The sequence below is a fragment of the Gadus morhua genome, chromosome 4 (genome assembly GCF_902167405.1).
Source record: "Gadus morhua chromosome 4, gadMor3.0, whole genome shotgun sequence".
Taxonomy (NCBI): domain Eukaryota; kingdom Metazoa; phylum Chordata; class Actinopteri; order Gadiformes; family Gadidae; genus Gadus; species Gadus morhua.
This window is the reverse complement of record NC_044051.1, coordinates 15,059,777-15,078,655: the sequence shown is the minus strand read 5'-3', so window position 1 is coordinate 15,078,655 and position 18,879 is coordinate 15,059,777. Positions and strand designations below refer to the sequence as shown.

Genomic DNA, 18,879 nt, shown 5'->3' with positions numbered 1-18,879 from the left:
GACTGCATGGAAAAGGGAATAATGTATTACAAATTATATGGTAAGAACCTGGTAATACCATGGAAACAAACGAGGCTTCCTTTTACAGTACAGTTTCAGCTTAATTACTGGGTAAATTGTCGTGTTTTACTTGGTAATGTCGCAGAACGTACATGGTACAAGTTTGTGTTGATTGCATGGAAAAGGGAATAATGTATTACAAATTATATGGTAAGAACCTGGTAATACCATGGAAACAAACAAGGCTTCCTTTTACAGTACAGTTTCAGCTTAATTACTGGGTAAATTGTCGTGTTTTACTTGGTAACGTTGCAGAACGTACATGGTACAAGTTTGTGTTGACTGCATGGATAATGGAATGTATCAATTATGAATTATATGGTAAGAACCTGGTAATACCATGGAAACAAACGGCTTCGTACCCAGTATTTAAGAAGATGTACCATGACACTAGAGGAAAACAGATTCCTGCAGAGGTTGTTACCAGGTAAGTAATTCCATAGTGGTAAATCGAATAAACTCTTTCTAAATGGGTGTAGCTATGAATAATAACTAAGAAAAAGTATTTTATTTTAAAGTACTATGCTAATTTCTAGATAGTACATCATTAAATTTGGGCTGTTACCAACATAAACCTTGGATAATGGGTGTTTCTAAGAATTGGTTGCCTAATTTCCTAGGAAGTACACAATATCGGAGTTATTACCAACCTAAAACAGTTACAACTACACGCTACATAGTTGAGTTGATGGGTAATAGTGAAGGTTTTACTTGGTACATCAGCTGTAATTCCTCTGTATTTACCCTCCTATTATCAGAGGTAATTACACAGTAATACACTATAATTTACCGGATAATTCCTCTGTATTTACCTTCTTATTACCAGTGGTAATTACCCAGTAATACACTATGATTTACCATGTATTTACCGGGTAACTACCTCTGTATTTACCTTCTTATTACCAGTGGTAATTACCCAGTAATACACTATAATTTACCATGCATGTACCGGGTAAATACCTAGTAATTAGGGGACTGTAAAAGGAAGGGTTACCCAAACATTATTGTAAGCATTGTTTGTTTTATCAAATTATTATTTATTGAAAAATTAACAGTTTAATATACAATATTTCATTGTTGTATAGACAACACTTGAATAACCCTCTCAACAGCCACCTACTTTTTTATTCTCACAAAAATATACATATTGAAGTGCTCTTTCAGGTTTCTTAGCCCTCAAATACGCTCAATGAAGAAAGGCCAACATCCCTCCGCAACCTCAAGTAACAAAAACAACTCAAATGTATTGATTAGCCACATATGCATATCAACAGCAACCAATCCAGCAACATTTAATGTTTGACTGAATCAGAGCTAATGGTTAAGTAGCTACAAACGAGCTATACATTATTTATTCAATTTGAAGTGTGGTCTTCATCAAGGATTACGAGGATATTATTAAATAGAACTCTGACAAAAGTAAAATAAACTGCGTTCAACAGTGGCTAAACTGAATCATTTGAAAGCCTTAATGAAAACAGCTACTGATATTATCAAACAAAAGGTTAAGTCCAAAGTAATTTCCAATGGGGCTTGGCCCCCAAGGCCAGCAACCAAATGTGTGTCTGTTGAAAACCCTGCGGCTGCAAGTCACGCACATGAGAAGGGTGAGAAGGGTAACCATTGACAGCTAATCTGATGAGGCAATGTGTTCCTCTGAGCCTTGTGATATAGAGGACTCCTGAAGAAGACTATGCTTAATTAAATGCCTGTCATTGACATAGTGGGCTGCGATTGTTTCAACTGCAATGAGACCAGAATATAACTTGACTTCACTTGTGCTTTTTTATGGTTGGTTAATGAAGACGTTGTGGTTAGTACGCTTCTAGACGGTTATTCCGGGACACACAGGTAATCTTAATCTAAAACTCTAAAAATAACTAAAATTTTCTCAGAGATGGTTTGCCTTGAAATCAATGATCAAAATAAATCAATTATGCAATGTTTTTCAGTTGTATCACTTTAGAACAAATTATCATTCACTCTTATGTTTTATTCATTATGTTGATATAGTTATATGTAGCGAATTTAACCCTAATGATGGAAGTGGTGTATTTGTTGCACCTGGTGTAACAACCCCCCCCCCCCCCACCCCCTTGCTTTTGTCCTATCCAAAAATGCTGTGATATTACAGATTAATTTGTGCCTTGACTCTTAAGGATTGAAGAATACTGATAGCCAAGATACAGTTGGCAAACACACTAAATTTATTGGCCAATAACACCACCACCATTTTGGACTTATTCAATACAAAGATCTCATTGCCTGGACCCACTGAACAGCTGATTGTCATCTCCTTGTCCTAATGATCGGATAATCCTAGCTTGATTAGCGCGGGAAAATGATTGTTGCCCATGCGCAGTGCGGTAATCGTCAGTGACAGCAGTTTCACCGGATTCATGTGGCTATCAAGATCATTCATTAGCAAAGGTACAACCATCATCAGCATAGTGAGTAGCCTACATAAAAATCGCAACCGAGGAAGTGTGTCCCCACATTGATGGACACATTCGGTAATGTTAACTGACTTAATGACAAGTTAGCCGGTAAGTTTAATAGTAGATGTAATCCTTCAGAGAGCTATTTTACCAGAATGGAAGACTGCTCCTGCAAGGGGTCGGATCCGGTTTATGTTATTGCATACAAATACAAAAAGCAGCGGGAAGAAAGCCAAGAAAAACGATGATTTGAATGAGAGAACAAAGCCACGAAATATACTGGTGAGCAAAATGTGAGCGGTTGAACTATAAAAACAAAACAAGTCAATCGAAACGCAATTGACTGAAGTGGTCGAATTAACATAATGAGCGTGTGATTACTGAGTGTAGAAAAGTACTATCAGCTGAATGAGTGATGGATTTCTGGTTCATCTCGCATTAACGATTTTCTATTTAATGTTTTGATAAGGTTGTAACTTATCTTGTTTCTATGGATTTCCACTACACTTTTTTGTTAATAGTAGGAGTGTACAAGGTTATGTCTATTAAGAAAAATGTATTGCTTGTGGACGGCCCAGGTGACATGCCACCATTAGCCTACATCTAAGGAGGCACAGAATACTGTGGCGAGCAGCACGTGAAGGATGAGACGGGAGCCCAGGTTCAACCAATTATGCAGTCCGCGCCCCATACACCGCACGACTACGGGCTGCCTTTATTCGTCTCAAAACGTGGAAAATAGCGCAACCAATAAACGTCATTCTCGGTGGCGGCAACGATGCACACAACATGTCAACACCATGGACATATTAAAGGATGGACCACAGACCGAAAATGGCCGCCCATTCATTCCTATGGAAACTGCTCAGTGGCGCAGGGCATCATACAGGAGCGATTTGCTTCCGCGTTATGGGGCCAAGACACGTGACCTATTCCGTGACGTACCGGATGCAGAGATCTTCTTCTTCTTCTAGTTTAGTGGTGGATCATAGTTTTTCCCCCATATACCGCCACCTACTTCACTACTACACAGGAGTTTGTGACAAGGACGTTGGCAAATGATACTTTAAATCGTAAAAATAAATTCAAAGAAAAAAACAAACTAACGAAACAAAATAAAACAAACTAACAAAAGAAATGAATAAATAAAAAATAAAATAAAAATATATATATACTTAAGGTTAAATTCTTCTAATTAGGTTAGTATCTTTTAGCTAATTTATCAGCAATTTCATTGCCATATATTCCATGGTGGGCTGGAATCCAACAGAACTGAATAACTAAACCAAGGCTTATAATATTTAAAAGAAGATGCTTTACCTCTATCACCAAATCTTCACGTTTTGAATTATCTGTAATAAAACTTAGTATCTACAACCCATCTAAGAGCGGTTATTATTGTGGCCATCTCGATTGAGTATACTGATAAAGTCACCCACTCTATATCCATATCCTTTTTCAAATTCTGGAATATATATGCCAATACCACATTGTCCTTTGGGATCATTAGAACCATCTGTAAATATTTTCAGATATCCATAGAATGAAGTATTTAAATAACTTGAGCAGGCATTAGCAAAACTTGGTGAGATGCTTGCTTTTTCGAAATGGAATAAGATGCAGCTGGGTAGGCGGTGAGAGGTGATGCATGAGGCATGATGGTGGCACGGCAGACAAGTAGAGGAGCATGATGGACTGGGATCTGATGAGGAAACAAAAAAGATTATCTAACTTAAGATAAAATATACTCTGAAGTTTCCAGTTTCTGCAAACAGAAGAGAAGGGGTTTAATTAAGGCTTTGTATCATTAATAAGATATTAACAAACGAAAAAATATAAAAGGCCTGGCTTAGTTTAAAGCCCACTCACCACGTCAAGGTGCAGGCCAAGAGTGGGAACATAGAACAAAGACTCACATCACAAACTCAGACAGTCACAACATGTATATGAATACGAGACACAATAGAACAAAGACTCACATCACAAACTCAGACAGTCACAACATGTAAAAAACATAAATACATGAAACATGCATATAAATACGAGACCAAAGACTCGCATCACAAACTCAGACAGTCACAACATGTAAAAAACATAAATACATGAAACATGCATATAAATACGAGACCAAAGACTCACATCACAAACTCAGACAGTCACAACATGTAAAAAACAGGTAATCAATACGTCCGTGCCTGTTACAGCTATTTCAATGATATGTGTGTTATATATCCGTGTTCAACGCTATTCATGTTAAGTAAAAGGACAAATCTCAGACTATGGAAGTTAATTCGGAATTGAATTTAATTCGGAAGTTAATGGAGCCGTGCACTTCAAAATAGGTCCATAGCAAGGAGCCGTTAGTTTCAGTACGGCTTCTTTCAGCTGCCCACCCAACATCAACTGCTAATAAAACGCTTGAGGAGGCGTTTTGAAAAGAAAAAACTTACATTTTTTTAGAACAGGGTAGAAAGATAATTATGAGCCTTTGATTGATATCCAGACATTTTTTGCGGAGACACAATCCTGTTCCCCACTTGTATTGGAGTGGACGGCGCTATCTACTTCTGGGCCACATGAAATGACGGACCCCCGTCCACTGCCAGCTTAAACAGCTGCAATACCAGGCTTGGCCTCGGAGCACTGGTGGATGCGTAAGTAAGCCCCTATCCTGGGGGCCTGGTCAACACTCAACAACACACAACTAACTAACTACCCCAACCCATTAACCCCATTCCACCCAGCAACAACACTGTCCCCGAAAGGGACCAAACCTCCAGGATAAATGAAGGCCCCAGAATCCCTTGCGCATCTGAATGAGCGTCTGCACCTTTGGTCGCCACAATACTTTATGCATCACATTTCTGAAGGGACCTTATTTTATGTCTTCACTCCTTCATGCCTGCTTCCGCATCATCAGTCTGAAATAGGTTTTGATAAATATTTTAATTTATTGTATACTTTGTCGGCCAATAGACGCGCCACTAATAAGCCTTCTAGGCGACAATGAGGGGTCAGACTATGAGGGGTCAGGCCATTTTAGAAAGCAAACAGTTAAATTTGCTTTTAGATATCACTATATCTGTTTATAAAATAGTAATTTTAATTAGAGGAATTATTTGATAATTTTGGTTCATTGTTGAAAAATGTAGAGAAACAAAAGGAGTAAAACAAAAAAAAATCATTATTCTTCAAAGCTTTTATTGAAGATAATTGGTTATAAGGGCGCAGATCTCATTACAACTTAGGGGGAACAACAAACATGGAATATTAAAATACATATATATTAAATATATATTAAATATATATTAAATATATTTATAATATATATTAAATATATATTTTCAACTTCATAATTTATTTGTCAATAATTCTTATTGGGGGGAAAATGTCTTGTTTTTCGAAAGTTCTCCCCCCGGGATATGTGCCCATGTTTTAGTTTTTTCAAAATGAATAATGATTCAAAACTGAACTTATTCAGCAGCTTCCTTTCCCTGTTGAGAAAAAAAAAATAGCAATGCTGTTACCATCTGTATTTGTTCTATTGTATTTGTGATTAAATATGAAGTTAACATGGTTGACCAGTTTACCTTGCCAGCATCCCGGCCCTTGACCCTCAGCTTGTTGACCTGAGTCTCAGCGATATCAGCACGTTCCTCAGCCTCCTCCAGCTCATGTTGAACCTTCCTGCACTTGGACAGGTAAGAGTTGGCCTGCTCCTCCTGTAGGAACATTTGTATTGTGTTAGTTTGAATAGGATGTACTTATAATTGATGCAATAACCTGATGTGTAGTTTCAACTTACCGCTTCCTCCGACTGCCTCTTGTAAGCCTTCACCTTCAGCTGTAGCTTATCGACAAGATCCTGGAGTCTGGCACCATTCTTCTTATCCTCCTCAGTCTAAAGTGATGAAAATGGTTATGCCTTGAAATTCAACCATAATATTTTCTGATATTCATTCATTTGAATATTATTTTCAATGTAAGCATGGTAAACCTGGTAGGTGAGTTCCTTCACTCTCCTCTCGTATTTGCGAACACCCTTAACAGCATCTGCCCCACGTCTCTGTTCACCCTCAACCTCTGTTTCCAGCTCACGCACCTTAAGAAATAAAATATATTCAATAAATGTACTCTTATTATACTGTAACTATATAGGCATCCATGTGTGACATTATCTCACTCTGGACTCCAGTTTCTGGAGCTGCTTCTTGCCCCCCTTCATGGCCAGGTTCTCAGCCTCATCCAGGCGGTGCTGCAGGTCTTTCACTGTGACCTCCAGGTTCTTCTTCATCCTCTCCAGGTGAGAGCTAGTATCTTGCTCTTTCTTCAACTCCTCAGCCATCATGGCAGCCTAATCAAAAATAAAATGTTTTAATATAGAATTCCATCAATGTTAAATCCATGAATGAACAAATAAAGCAAACCTACATCAGTGATGGCCTTCTTGGCCTTCTCTTCAGCATTCCTGGCTTCCTGGACAGTGTCGTCCACCTCACCCTGGACTTGGACCAGGTCAGTCTCAAGCTTCTTCTTTGTGTTCAAGAGGCTTGTATTCTAAAATACATGTCAATGTTTGCAAGCAATTATGATGTATAATAATCTTGCTAAATATTTTGGGACACTTGGGACCTTTCTTGGAAGATTGTTGTTGTTTTTTACCTGAGAGTGCAGCAGTCCAACACGCTCGCTAGCATCAATCAGCTCTTGCTCAGCCACTTTGCGGCCTCTCTCTGTCTGTTCCAGAGCTGCCCTCAGCTCCTCAATTTCAGCCATCATGAGACCGTTCCTACGGTCCACCATGGCAGCCTGCTCTTTCAGGTCTTCCCCTGCCCTGACAGCATCATCAAGATGCAATTGGGCATCCTAATATTCACATGAAAACCCAACAGAGGAGGTCACAACAGGATATAAAAGCAACTATATTTTATATTTGCTGATCATTTTTTTTGTTATACCTTCAGTTGTCCCTGAACATTCCTCAACTGCTTCTGGGCCTCAGCAGCCTGGCGGTTGGCATGACTAAGCTGGATCTCCATCTCATTCAGGTCTCCCTCCATCTTCTTCTTGATTCTCAGGGCATCATTCCTGCTCCTGACCTCAGAGTCCAGCGTGCTCTGCATGGAGTCAGTGATCCTCAGGCTGTTCCTCTTGATCTGCTCCATCTCTTCATCCTTCTCAGCCAGCTTCCTGTCAACCTCACCCTTAATCTGATTGAGCTCCAGTTGAACACGCAGAATTTTGGATTCCTCATGCTCCAGAGTACCCTTAATTGTAAAACAATGTTAGTATATTTAATTTAAAGGAGATATTCTATTGCTCAATGAAAAAAATATAGCTGTATTATTAAATCATCATCACCTCAGCTTCCTCAAGAGCTGTCTGGATCTCACACTTCTCAGTCTCCGTCTGCTTCTTGGACTTCTCAAGCTCATGGATGCTCTTTCCAGTCTCACCAATTTGTTCAGTTAGGTCAGAAATCTCCTCTGTGGAGAGGATTAAACATACATATTGTTACCAATTCCTTTCAAGCTATATGTGTAGTAAACTTAGAACATTTTCAAGCCAAAATTAACAATGAGACTCGCGTTGCAGATTCTTGTTTTCCCGCTTCAGTGTCTCCAGCTGATCCAGAGCTTCTTCATAGGAGTTCTTCATCTTGAAAACCTCAGTGCTGAGAGAACGAGCCTCTTTCTGAGTTCCTTCAAGCTCTGCCTGGCCCTCCTCATATTTCTGCTTCCACTCTGCCAGAACCTGCACAATATTGTTAATAATGTGTTTCATGTTTAGCCCTTGAATAAGAGTCATAGGATAATAATATTTAAAAAATAATCTCAGTGAAAGACTACACACCTTGTCAAAGTTCCTCTGCTTCTTGTCTAGGTTGGCAGCCAGTCCATTGGCCCTCTCCACATCAACCATGAGGTCCTCCACCTCACCCTGGAGTCTTTGTTTGGTCTTCTCCAGAGAGGCACACTTTGAGTTCACAGCCTCAATCTGTTCCTCAGCTTCCTGAAGGCGCTGGGCCAGCTTTTTCCTTTTAAGAATAACACGGTTCAATTTGTGGACATTCATCAAATATAATGTCTACTCCAGCTAAGGTATCAAGTATTTAACTCACTTGGACTCCTCAAGCTCCTCAGTGCGCTGGATAGCATCAGTTTCATACTTGCTCCTCCACTGAGCCACCTCACCGTTAGCCTTGGACATTCCACGCTGCAGCTCAGCCTTGGCCTCCTGCTCCTCCTCAAACTGCTCCCTCAGAAGGTCACAGTCATGGCGGGCTGATTGCACACCATGAGCAAGAGCATTCTTGGCCTGCAAAAGGTTATTGACTCATTTAATTAACTCAGTTAAATGTACAAAAAAGTAGAACCTGCAATGACATAATGGATCCATGGAAAAAATTTAACGATTATTTGAATTATTTGAATGATTTCATACCTTGACTTCCTCCTCAATTTGCCTCTTCAGCTCCTCAATCTGTTGAGTAAATGCCTGCTTGCCTCTGGTGAGCTGGGATACAAGACCCTCTTTCTCCTCAAGCTGACGACCAAATTCACCTAGGAGACGAAATAAATTGTTATCTATAAAATATAGCAATACCACATTATTCCATATACATGAATCAGGTTAGTCTGCATTTGTTTGAGATTAGTGTTAAGGTTATATTGGGTGATTGTTAGGGTTATTCAAATATGCAGCATTGTTTTTAGTTAATTGTGAACACTAACCATTCTCTGTCAAAAGCCTTGCTCTCTGAGCACTGATGTCATTTATCTGGCGACTGTTCTCATCACTCTTGGCCTTGATTTCACTCAGCTGGTCCTCCAGGGTACGGCACATCTTCTCCAGATTTCCCTGGTTATACAACGTTTTAGTTTTTGGCACTAGTGGTTGCTTATAGTGGTAGATTATACAGTATTAATTATAACTATTTCGTTTTTTATTTGAAAAATATTTCACCTTGGCCTTAGCAACTGCTTCCATGTTGCTGGAGAGGTCGTCAATCTCCATCTTGTACTCGCTCTTCTCTTTCTCAAGCTTCTGCTTGACACGCTGGAGGTTGTCAATCTGCTCTCCCAGCTCAGCTACACTGTCAGCCTGCTTCTTACGCAGAGCAGCAGCAGTGGCTTCATGCTGCAGGGTGGACTCCTCAAGGTCACGACGCAGCTTCTGGAACTCAGCCTCACGCTTCTTGTTCATCTCAATCTGAGCAGAAGTGGCTCCACCAGCCTCCTCAAGCCTCTCACTGATCTCTTCAAGTTCTCTGGAGAGATCAGCTCTCTGCTTCTCAACCTTGGCACGAGCAGCACGCTCAGCCTCAATCTCTTCCTCCAGCTCTTCAATACGTGCCTAATGAGTAAGGAATGCATCAAATTTTGCACGAATGTAATATTATTTAAGGAACATTGATGTGGGATTGTCATATAAATTGCTTACTTGGAGCTCCTTGATTTTCTTCTGAAGCTGAGCACCGAGGGACTGCTCATCCTCAATCTTGCTAAGAAGTTGACTGGTCTCAAAGTCTTTTCTGATGATGAAACAATACAACACAACTTAATAATATTGTATGAATCTTTCTAAAAATAAGCAGAATTTTGTTTAATCACATTACTTTTTGAGTTTCTCATCAGACTGCTGTTTGTCGTTCTCAAGATCCATTATGGATTCCTGAGCCAATTTCAGGTCACCCTCAAGCTTACGCTTGGCGCGCTCAAGGTCCATACGGAGCTTTTTCTCTTGCTCCAGAGAACCTTCAAGCTGCAATTAAAGAATACATATTATTAAATTGCATTTCAGATTTTTTTATATGTTTTTTCTAATGTCATAAAAAATGTAACCTCACATCATCCACTTGCTGCTCAAGCTTGGTCTTAGCCTTGGTTAGAGAATTGACTTTGTCTTCCTCTGCCTGTAGGTCATCAAGAGTCTGCTGATGTGCCTCTTGGAGGGCTTTCTTTTCCTTTGACAGCTTAGCAACACTCTCGTCTTGAGAGGCCATCTCCTCAGTTAGGTTCTTCACCTAAACAAAACAAAATAACATGTTATACTTGCTAATTTGTAATGTGGTAGCTTCAGTGGTTATTATTTTGTTCACGTGCTGACAATCTTGACAAACCTTGTTCTCAGTGGCATGCTTCTCCTTCTCCACTTTGGCCAAGGTGAGTTCCAGGTCATCAATGTCCTTCTTCAGCTCAGAGCACTCATCCTCCAGTTTTCTCTTCTTGGCAGTCAGCTCAGCATTCATTTCCTCCTCATCCTCCAGCCTTTCAGTTGTCTCCTTGAGTCTGGCCTCCAGCTGGATCTTACTCTTGATGAGTCCCTCACACCTCTCTTCCGCATCATTCAGATTGTCCCCTTCCTGTTTACAATGTGTCGTCATACCAGTCATATCACATGTCATTTCACATGTATCTCAATTTGTGTACTTGTTCACACAAACAAATGTTTACTTACAGAGGCCACTTGCAGCGAAAGATCATTTTTCTCCTGCAGGAGGGAAACCATCTTCTCCTCAAGTTCCTTCTTCTTGGCCAGGGCAGTAGCCAGGTCTGTTTTCATCTTGTCATAGTTCTCCTTCATCTGAGAAAGCTCCTTCTCAGTTTCAGCAGTCTTCAGAAGAGGCTTGATCTTGTAGTAAACCTTCATCCATGGCCAGTGTTTGACATTCATGAATGAGCGGATGTTGTACTGAATAGTGTAAACAGCTTCCCTGTGGCAAAAAGTGCAGTACATTTAATGCACAGTTATTGAATGAGAAAATAGGCATACAGTATCTTCTTATGAATCAAAACATACCTTGTCTCAAGCATCTTCACATACTCCTTCCTCATGAGGAAACCACGACAGAGAGCCTGGATCATTCCGACCAAAGACGCCAGCTTCTCATCTCGCAACTCCTCAAGAGTACCCAGAAGACCAGCTTTGAAGAACACCTTAAGGTAAGAAAAACATAGAGTCAGATTGTAACTTCCAATCATGTACAAACATACTTTTGACACCATTAAACATACCTTGGTGTGTCCAAATTTGTACTCATCATGAGGCACATCAATGGATCCAAGCAGTTTCTCAGAAGCCTTCTTGTTGTCAATGAACTGTCCCTCAGGAATGACACTGGCATTCAGTACTTTGTATCTGTAGGAGTGCAATGTGAAGGGTTTAAAATAAAAGTTAATGTATAAAAGTTATATATATCTGAGGTTTTAATTAAAAAATTGTGACAATATAATCGTGCAGTCAATGAGGACAAACCTCTGCTTGAAGTCAGCATAGAGGATTCTGCTGGGGAAGCCCTTTCTGCAGATTCTGATGCCCTCCAGTACACCGTTACACCTCAGCTGGTGGATAACCAGGAAGTTCTCCATCATTCCTGTGAAATGTTACAGATTTCTGTCTTTCAAAAGATGACAATCATTTGACTATATCATACTCCAAAACAATCCCAATGTAGAGAGTATTTGAAATAATATTACCTGGGACTTTTGACTCATTTGGAATGAGACAACGCACAAAGTGAGGATGTGTGCTCCTCAAATTGGTCATCAGCTTTCCCAAATTCTCCTGTTAACGTGAGATATATATTTAATTTAAAGCAACTACAAATAAATATATTTCACTTATGAACTTCAGTTTTCCCCAAATGCTTACCCTGAACTGTGAAGACACAGTCTGCATGGAACCACCCTTCTTTTTGCCACCTTTTTTGGCGCCACCGCCAGCCTCTAAAATATCATGTGAACATGAAATTAGAGTAACTAAATAGTAAAGTAATATTTACAAAGTCTTGATACTTGAGACCTCAAATTGATATTGTACCTTCAGCAGAAACAGCTGGATACAGGACAGGCAGCAGTTTGTTTGAGGATTTCTGGTAGAGCTGAATGACAGAATCGTTCAGGGGATCCTTGTTCTTGTCCAGCCAGCCCGCGACGTTGTAGGCCACGGTACCAGCATAATGCACCATGGCGAAATCAGCGTCAACCTTTCCCTTCCCCGGCTTGGGCTTCTCAAATGCTTTGTTTTTGCCAAGATGCTGTTCATACAGCTTGTTCTTGAAGGAAGTGTCTGAGGCTTTGGGGAACATGCACTCCTCTTCAAGGATGGAGAAGATTCCCATTGGCTGTTTAGAAAGAAATATTATGGGACATTATGAAAAGATACTTTTGAATCACAGAAAATGTATATTTTGTCATACAAGTCAAGTTTACCTTCTCAATAAGCTCAATGCAGGCAGCCAAGTCCATGCCGAAGTCAATGAACTCCCAGATGATGCCCTCCTTCTTGTACTCCTCTTGCTCAAGGACGAACATGTGGTGGTTGAAGAACTGTTGCAGTTTCTCATTGGTGAAGTTGATGCACAGCTGCTCCATACTGTTATACTGATAGAGAACATTAGTTTAGCGAATGTTCATCAACTGTGACACTGCTTTGCCATTAAGTCAGCAAAACTATTATTATAAGAAATGCAATCTTACATCAAAGATCTCAAAACCAGCGATGTCCAGCACACCAATATAGGATGATCTTGGCTGCTTGGTATCCAGCATCTGGTTGATACGGATGACCATCCACAAGAACATCCTCTCATAGATAGATTTGCCCAGGGCACTCACTGAGTTGTACACCTAGAGCAGGGTGGAAGATTAGATATAATTACAAATGACTACTATTGGATTTACTTCTTGATAATTATTCCATGGTATTTCCATACCTGAGGTACTGTCTGTCCCTTAGTGACAAACTCATTTCCGACCTTCACTCTGGGGTAGCACAAACCCTTGAGCATGTCAGCAGAGTTGAGACCAAGCAGGTAGGAGATTTTGTCAGCCTCTAAATTGTTTATATGAAAGAAGAAATTAGGACAATTATGAAAGAATTAGGGAATTTCTACACAGGGAATTTTCTGTACATTTTGTAACTACATCTATTTACAGCAAACCTAGAATTTGAAAATGTCCGTTGGTTGTTTTAATACATTTTCATCTCACCCTCATTGCCATCAGGCTCAGCCTGCTCCTCACGCTGCTTCTGCTTGAACTTCATGTTACCGTGGTGAAGCACAGCACCGGTAAACTTGTAGATGGCCATCTTCTCCTCATTAGTGAATCCCAAAATATCAATAGCAGCCTGTAGGTGAACAAAGTACGTAATTAAACAATTATCTCAGACGTTTATATAAAGGACCGAGTTTAAACACGGAGAGTTGAGAACATTTCAATGGAATTAGCCTTGAATCTTCAGTACGATGAGCCCTAACCCCCCCGGCCTCGGTTAGAAGTATGCAGCGCATATTAATATTCGACTGCTCCCGTACACTGACAGAGCAGAGCGCACTGAGCTCGGCCTGCAGTATTCTGAGTAGAGACAGCAAGCTGTAACAATGACTTTAAGCCCTCCTAGTTTTTTGATCAGCCTTAAGTCCCAAGCCATTATTTCGTCCCAGTCAGTCCCTGCCTGTTAAAAAGGCTACCTAAGGTAGTTGTAAACACTGACTCACATCAGTAGCATCCAGCTCCTCTTTGTCATCAATGCTGGCCACAGTGATCTGCCCCTGACTGCACATGGGGAAGTCGTAGGGGTTGGTGGTGATGAGGGTCATTTCTGGAGAAAATAAATGGATAAAAGTATGGATATTTGAAAGACTTAAATTTGTACTTGGAACAACCATTACAACCTTTAACTAAACTTGGTACTTCAAATACAGATTTAAATAAGTTAAAGGGAACCCTTTATAACAATACATCTTGAAATGACTTATTTCTCTCTGCTACACCATCTTACCAACGATCTCAGGTTTGTGGTTGGTCATCATCTGATAGAAGATGTGGTAGCCTCTCTCGGCAGGAAGCTGGAATGTCACTCGGGACTTCTCCAGCAGATCTATAAGGCCCATTCATGAATCAAAACCTATTCCACCAATATTGACAGTTTATTCATTGGTGTTTGGGTACTAGATACTTACAAGTCTCAATGTCAGCACTGGACAGTTTACCAGTTGCACCGAAATGGATTCTGATGAATTTACCCTGTTTATAAAAGTCTTATTTCAGTTTTTGTCAAAGATCAAGTATATAATTGAGTATATTTGTCATGCTAAGTTTGTACTTACGAAACGGGATGAGTTGTCATTTCTCACAGTCTTGGCATTACCGTAGGCCTCCAGCAGGGGATTGGCTGCAATAATTTGGTCCTCCAATGAGCCCTATGATGAAAGTTCAAGTATTCCTCCTCAGTTCTCAGGGCATCCCTTCATCTCTTGTGTGTTTCAAGTCTTATATTAATATCTTTTTGAATATATTGTGCAGATTTTATGTTTTTTAAAACATACCTGAATTTTTCCAGCGCCTTGGTCCTTCTTCTTGTCACTACTCACTGCGATAGTAGCAAAGTACTGGATGACACGCTTGGTGTTCACCGTCTTTCCAGCACCGGATTCTCCACTGGGTATGAAAAGAATGTATTTAACAATTTCAGATTCTTTGTAAGATATTTGGGAAATCGATTTTTACTTCTGAGGTAAAATAATTTAACTGAACATCAAGAACGGATATAAACTTACGTGATCAAGACCGACTGATTCTGTCTATCTGCAAAATAAATTAATGAAAGGATTACATTTATTTAAACAATTCAACAAAAAATTAATTCATTTACGTCTACATCATTTGCTTATACATACCAGTAAGCATGTTCTGGATGGCGTTGTCAGAGACAGAGAAGATGTGGGGGGGAGCCTCCATACGCTTCTTGCCTCTGTAGGCATTTACAACCTCCTGATCGTACACTGGGAGCCACTTGTAGGGGTTTACAGTGGCACAGAACAGACCAGAGTAGGTCTGAAGGAAATCATTCAGAGATTATCATTAATATGAACTGTGATATTGTTAAGTAATATTTAACTTCATGTAGTCTGAGAAATATCTTACGTAAATCATCCAAGCTGCATAACGCTCTTTGAGGTTATACAACACAGAGGCTTCATTGAGATGGGTCATCATGGCCATGTCCTCAATTTTGTCATACTTGGGAGGATTCATGGGTGTAACATCAGCCTCCTTCACTGTCCTCTCCTAAAACAGGAAAAAAAGAAAATGGTTATCTTTGAAACATGTGTCAAACTGTTTTCTAAAGGGCAATAAATGAACTGAGCCTACCTCCTCTGTTTCCAACAGTTTAACAGTGACTTTGCCACCCTCCTTCTTAATGATGGTACACTTCATGTACAGCTCCTTGACATCAGCCACATATGCAGCACTCTTGGCATCAAAGGGCCTGCTCTGGGCCTCAATCCTCTCCTTCTCTGGTTTACGGAGGTAAATCGCAGCCTTGCCGTAATAGGCCATCTCTGCGTCCGTACTCATGTTGGCAGCTTACTGTCAGAAAAAGACAGGAAATATTTTGATGTATCTCATATGTTTTGTCCTCAGATTGTTCTCATAGAGATCGGTATGGCCGACATGAAATAACTCTTACCTTGTGCTTCTTCCAATGAGAAATCTTCAAGTTCAGCCCTGAAATTGAAAGACAAAACATTGTCAACAGTCAAGTGAGTAATCTACTTCGGAAAGTACTTTAGGAAAGTTTACCAACATTCAACAAGGAATAGTATATTTATTTGTAAATGCAGATTCATAGTCCTAAAAATCCAATCAGAAGGATGTCATGCATGTGTCATGCAACGTAATATTTTTGCTTAAAACAATCCATAAACTTAACATCATTGTCGAGTGAGAGTCAAACTATGCATCGAATATTTGAATCTTTTAGATCTGTTATATCATTCTGCATTACCCTCTAGCCTTAAGTGGTTCAACAAAATTGTTAGTTCTTTGTGAATTGTCAAATCAGGCCGTAGCCAAAAAACATAGTGTGAATTTAGTGATATGGCTATGGTAACACGACACATAACTTTTTTGAACACGTCAATCACGTCAATCACATCAATCACATCAATCATGTAAGAATGTTGTTCCACCTTCATGATTAAGAACAGTGTATATATTGTAACTGCAGGTTTATCACATCTCTAATACCTATAAATTAAACGTTTCAAGTCAAAATCAAACATAGCATCAAAGTTTTGAATGAAAGAGAGCTTTCGCGTGACTCTGACTTACCACCAGTTGTTTCTTCCTCAACTGCCCTGCAAGCTGTTTATCCCTGTTAGGGTCCTCTTATATAGCAGACCACAGGTTAAGTACACGCTAAATATGGGCATGAGACGCAAACCCTCTTATAGATTTGGTTTTCTTTTGCTATGTGTTCTGTACAAACTATTGGGTGGACTTGCAAATAGCAAATGAACACATGCAATGAAGAACAATTAATATAATAACAGTTTTAGTGTGATGTAAGATCAGCGTAATCTATCTAAACATTTATCCCTATAAAATATTTGATGTATGCAGTTGATTTACTACGCAAGATACACATGATGATCTATACATTTAATTTGTATTTTATGCTTCTTAAAATTTCTCTTTGACTCTGCCTATTTATAAATGTCCCCTATCTTAAAGATACTTGAACAACAAGAATGACAAAATATATAAATAAGACAATAAAACGGTTTTCTATTATTAAGACCATAACTGGATGCTTGCTGCTTACAACGCACTGGACTTTGTGTTTCAATGGGGAAACCTGACTCTTTCTATGGGTGTAGTGTTGCAGTATGTAAATATGATTTTTGAGATTTCAAACCCATCACTATTTCTATCTCATCCAAAAGACTCACAGAAAAGTAAAGTAAACTGAGTCAAATTTAAAAGACAGGCAGTATATTTACAAATAACAGAGTAGAAACCACCACGCTTGAATTTTCATATAAATTATGTTTATGTCATTTAGACTATTTGGTTGTCTGATGTGTCTGGTCAAAAGTACATTGATATATTTGATGAAATATAATCTAACATCTAGAGCACACGTTGACTTCAACCAATCAAGCCAGTCCCTGAGGACGTAATCGTCAAGGTGGTTCATTATCAGCAAGTTTGTGAGAGATGTATTTGGATCCAGCATTCGTAAAGGATTTAAAGCTGACTCATTTTTGACAAATATAAAAAATATATTTTTATTGATACTTTTTCTTTCCATTGCTTCTGCTGAAAATAATAGTCTGTTAGATTCAATGGTTGTAAATGGTTTCCATAGCAATGGTCTATTATTCAAAGCAGAGTTATTTCTGCTATACAGAAATAACAGAAGGCTAAATTCGACAAAGCTGTGCAATCAAATAAATGTATCAAAAGTTACCATTTTACATTAAGGGTACAATAATTAACCATGAAATAACATTCGTTAATATAGATATATGCATTAACTAACAGTTAAATTCATGTTCATTAATCGTGTTCATGTTCTTCACAGAGAAACACACCAAAATCCCTGGCCTCCTACACATTACACAAGGGAACTGCAAATCAGGACTGTATTGAAGCAACGATTAATGGATAATTAATCTATTAATCGCACAGCCTCCTAGGGCTGTTTGACATGACCATGTATGTCGGGAGACGAAAAAAATGTGTTTTAATCTATATTACTCTCTGTTGTTCTTTTCATTAATTAACTTTACGGATATGTGAAGCTTGTTCTGGTCGTTGATTTGAATGATCGTGTCCGAGAGAGGGTTGGGCTTCTTAGTATAAAGATACGGTGTATGTGGATGTGTGGGGCTCCGTTTGAGTAGCGCCATATTCTGATGTTCATTTCCGTCTGGGGGTTTAATTTAGTATAATATATATATATATATATATATAAACGGTGTGTGGCGCCTTTCAAGTCAAGCTAAGTTCATTTATTGTCAAATGCACAACTTTACTGGCAAAGCAGTCATAGCTGGCAATGAAATTGTTATGTCCCAAGTTCTCCTTAACAATATAATAATAAAAAAGAATAGAATAAGATAAGAGTAAAAAGAGTAACAATGAACAAAATAGTTTAATTAAAGCTAGAATATGTACAGTATATACATATACATATACACACATGTTTACATATACACACACATACACACACACACACATATATATATATATATATATACACACATATATGTATGTACAGCACATACAATACAACAATAACAGTAAGTGTCAATAAAGTGTCTCAGTCAGCTTATGTAGTGCAGTGTGCAGTAGTAGTAGTAGATATTGTATGTGTGTGTGGTGTGTGTGTGTGTGACGGGGGGGGGGCAGGATCCTAGGGTTAACAGTTCAAAAGACTTGTGGTGCTCGGAAAGAAGCTGTTCTTGAGCCTGGTGGTTTGTTCCGATACCGTCTGCCTGACGGTAGCAGAGTGAACAGCTTCTGGCTAGGGTGGCTCTGGTCCCTGAGAAAAGTCTGTGATTTTCTCCAGCATCTCCGAGTGT

The 18,879-nt window shown here is 39.3% G+C and overlaps 1 protein-coding gene across 1 annotated transcript; it reads right to left on the bottom strand.

Annotated features, from left to right (window-relative positions):
- Nucleotides 1-5,971: 5,971 nt before the first annotated feature.
- LOC115542536 (myosin heavy chain, fast skeletal muscle-like) lies at nt 5,972-15,865 on the bottom strand. Its single transcript, XM_030354820.1, has 39 exons — nt 15,659-15,865; nt 15,431-15,574; nt 15,184-15,340; nt 15,064-15,091; nt 14,833-14,944; nt 14,614-14,706; nt 14,467-14,530; nt 14,286-14,384; nt 14,002-14,105; nt 13,493-13,631; nt 13,216-13,334; nt 12,980-13,129; nt 12,713-12,883; nt 12,321-12,624; nt 12,153-12,226; nt 11,978-12,065; nt 11,757-11,874; nt 11,516-11,639; nt 11,301-11,437; nt 10,959-11,214; nt 10,621-10,863; nt 10,348-10,524; nt 10,117-10,262; nt 9,942-10,032; nt 9,465-9,854; nt 9,233-9,359; nt 8,943-9,061; nt 8,620-8,816; nt 8,352-8,535; nt 8,087-8,252; nt 7,860-7,984; nt 7,457-7,765; nt 7,161-7,364; nt 6,930-7,055; nt 6,682-6,852; nt 6,496-6,600; nt 6,304-6,399; nt 6,089-6,220; nt 5,972-5,992 (listed from the first exon to the last, which is right to left on the bottom strand). The coding sequence occupies exons 1-39, from the start codon at nt 15,863-15,865 to the stop codon at nt 5,972-5,974; spliced, it is 5,817 nt and encodes a 1,938-aa protein (XP_030210680.1).
- Between the last annotated feature and the right edge of the window lie 3,014 nt (nt 15,866-18,879).

What these genes read in the sequence shown, in the direction of transcription:
- LOC115542536 (XM_030354820.1), bottom strand. Translation starts at nt 15,865, where the DNA reads ATGAGTACGGACGCAGAGATGGCCTATTACGGCAAGGCTGCGATTTAC. An exon ending in TTGAGCAGCAAGTGGATGAT is followed by an intron (nt 10,263 to 10,347) that starts GTGAGGTTACAT and finishes CTTTAATTGCAG; the next exon opens with CTTGAAGGTTCTCTGGAGCA. An exon ending in CCAAGAAGGCCATCACTGAT is followed by an intron (nt 6,853 to 6,929) that starts GTAGGTTTGCTT and finishes ATTTTTGATTAG; the next exon opens with GCTGCCATGATGGCTGAGGA.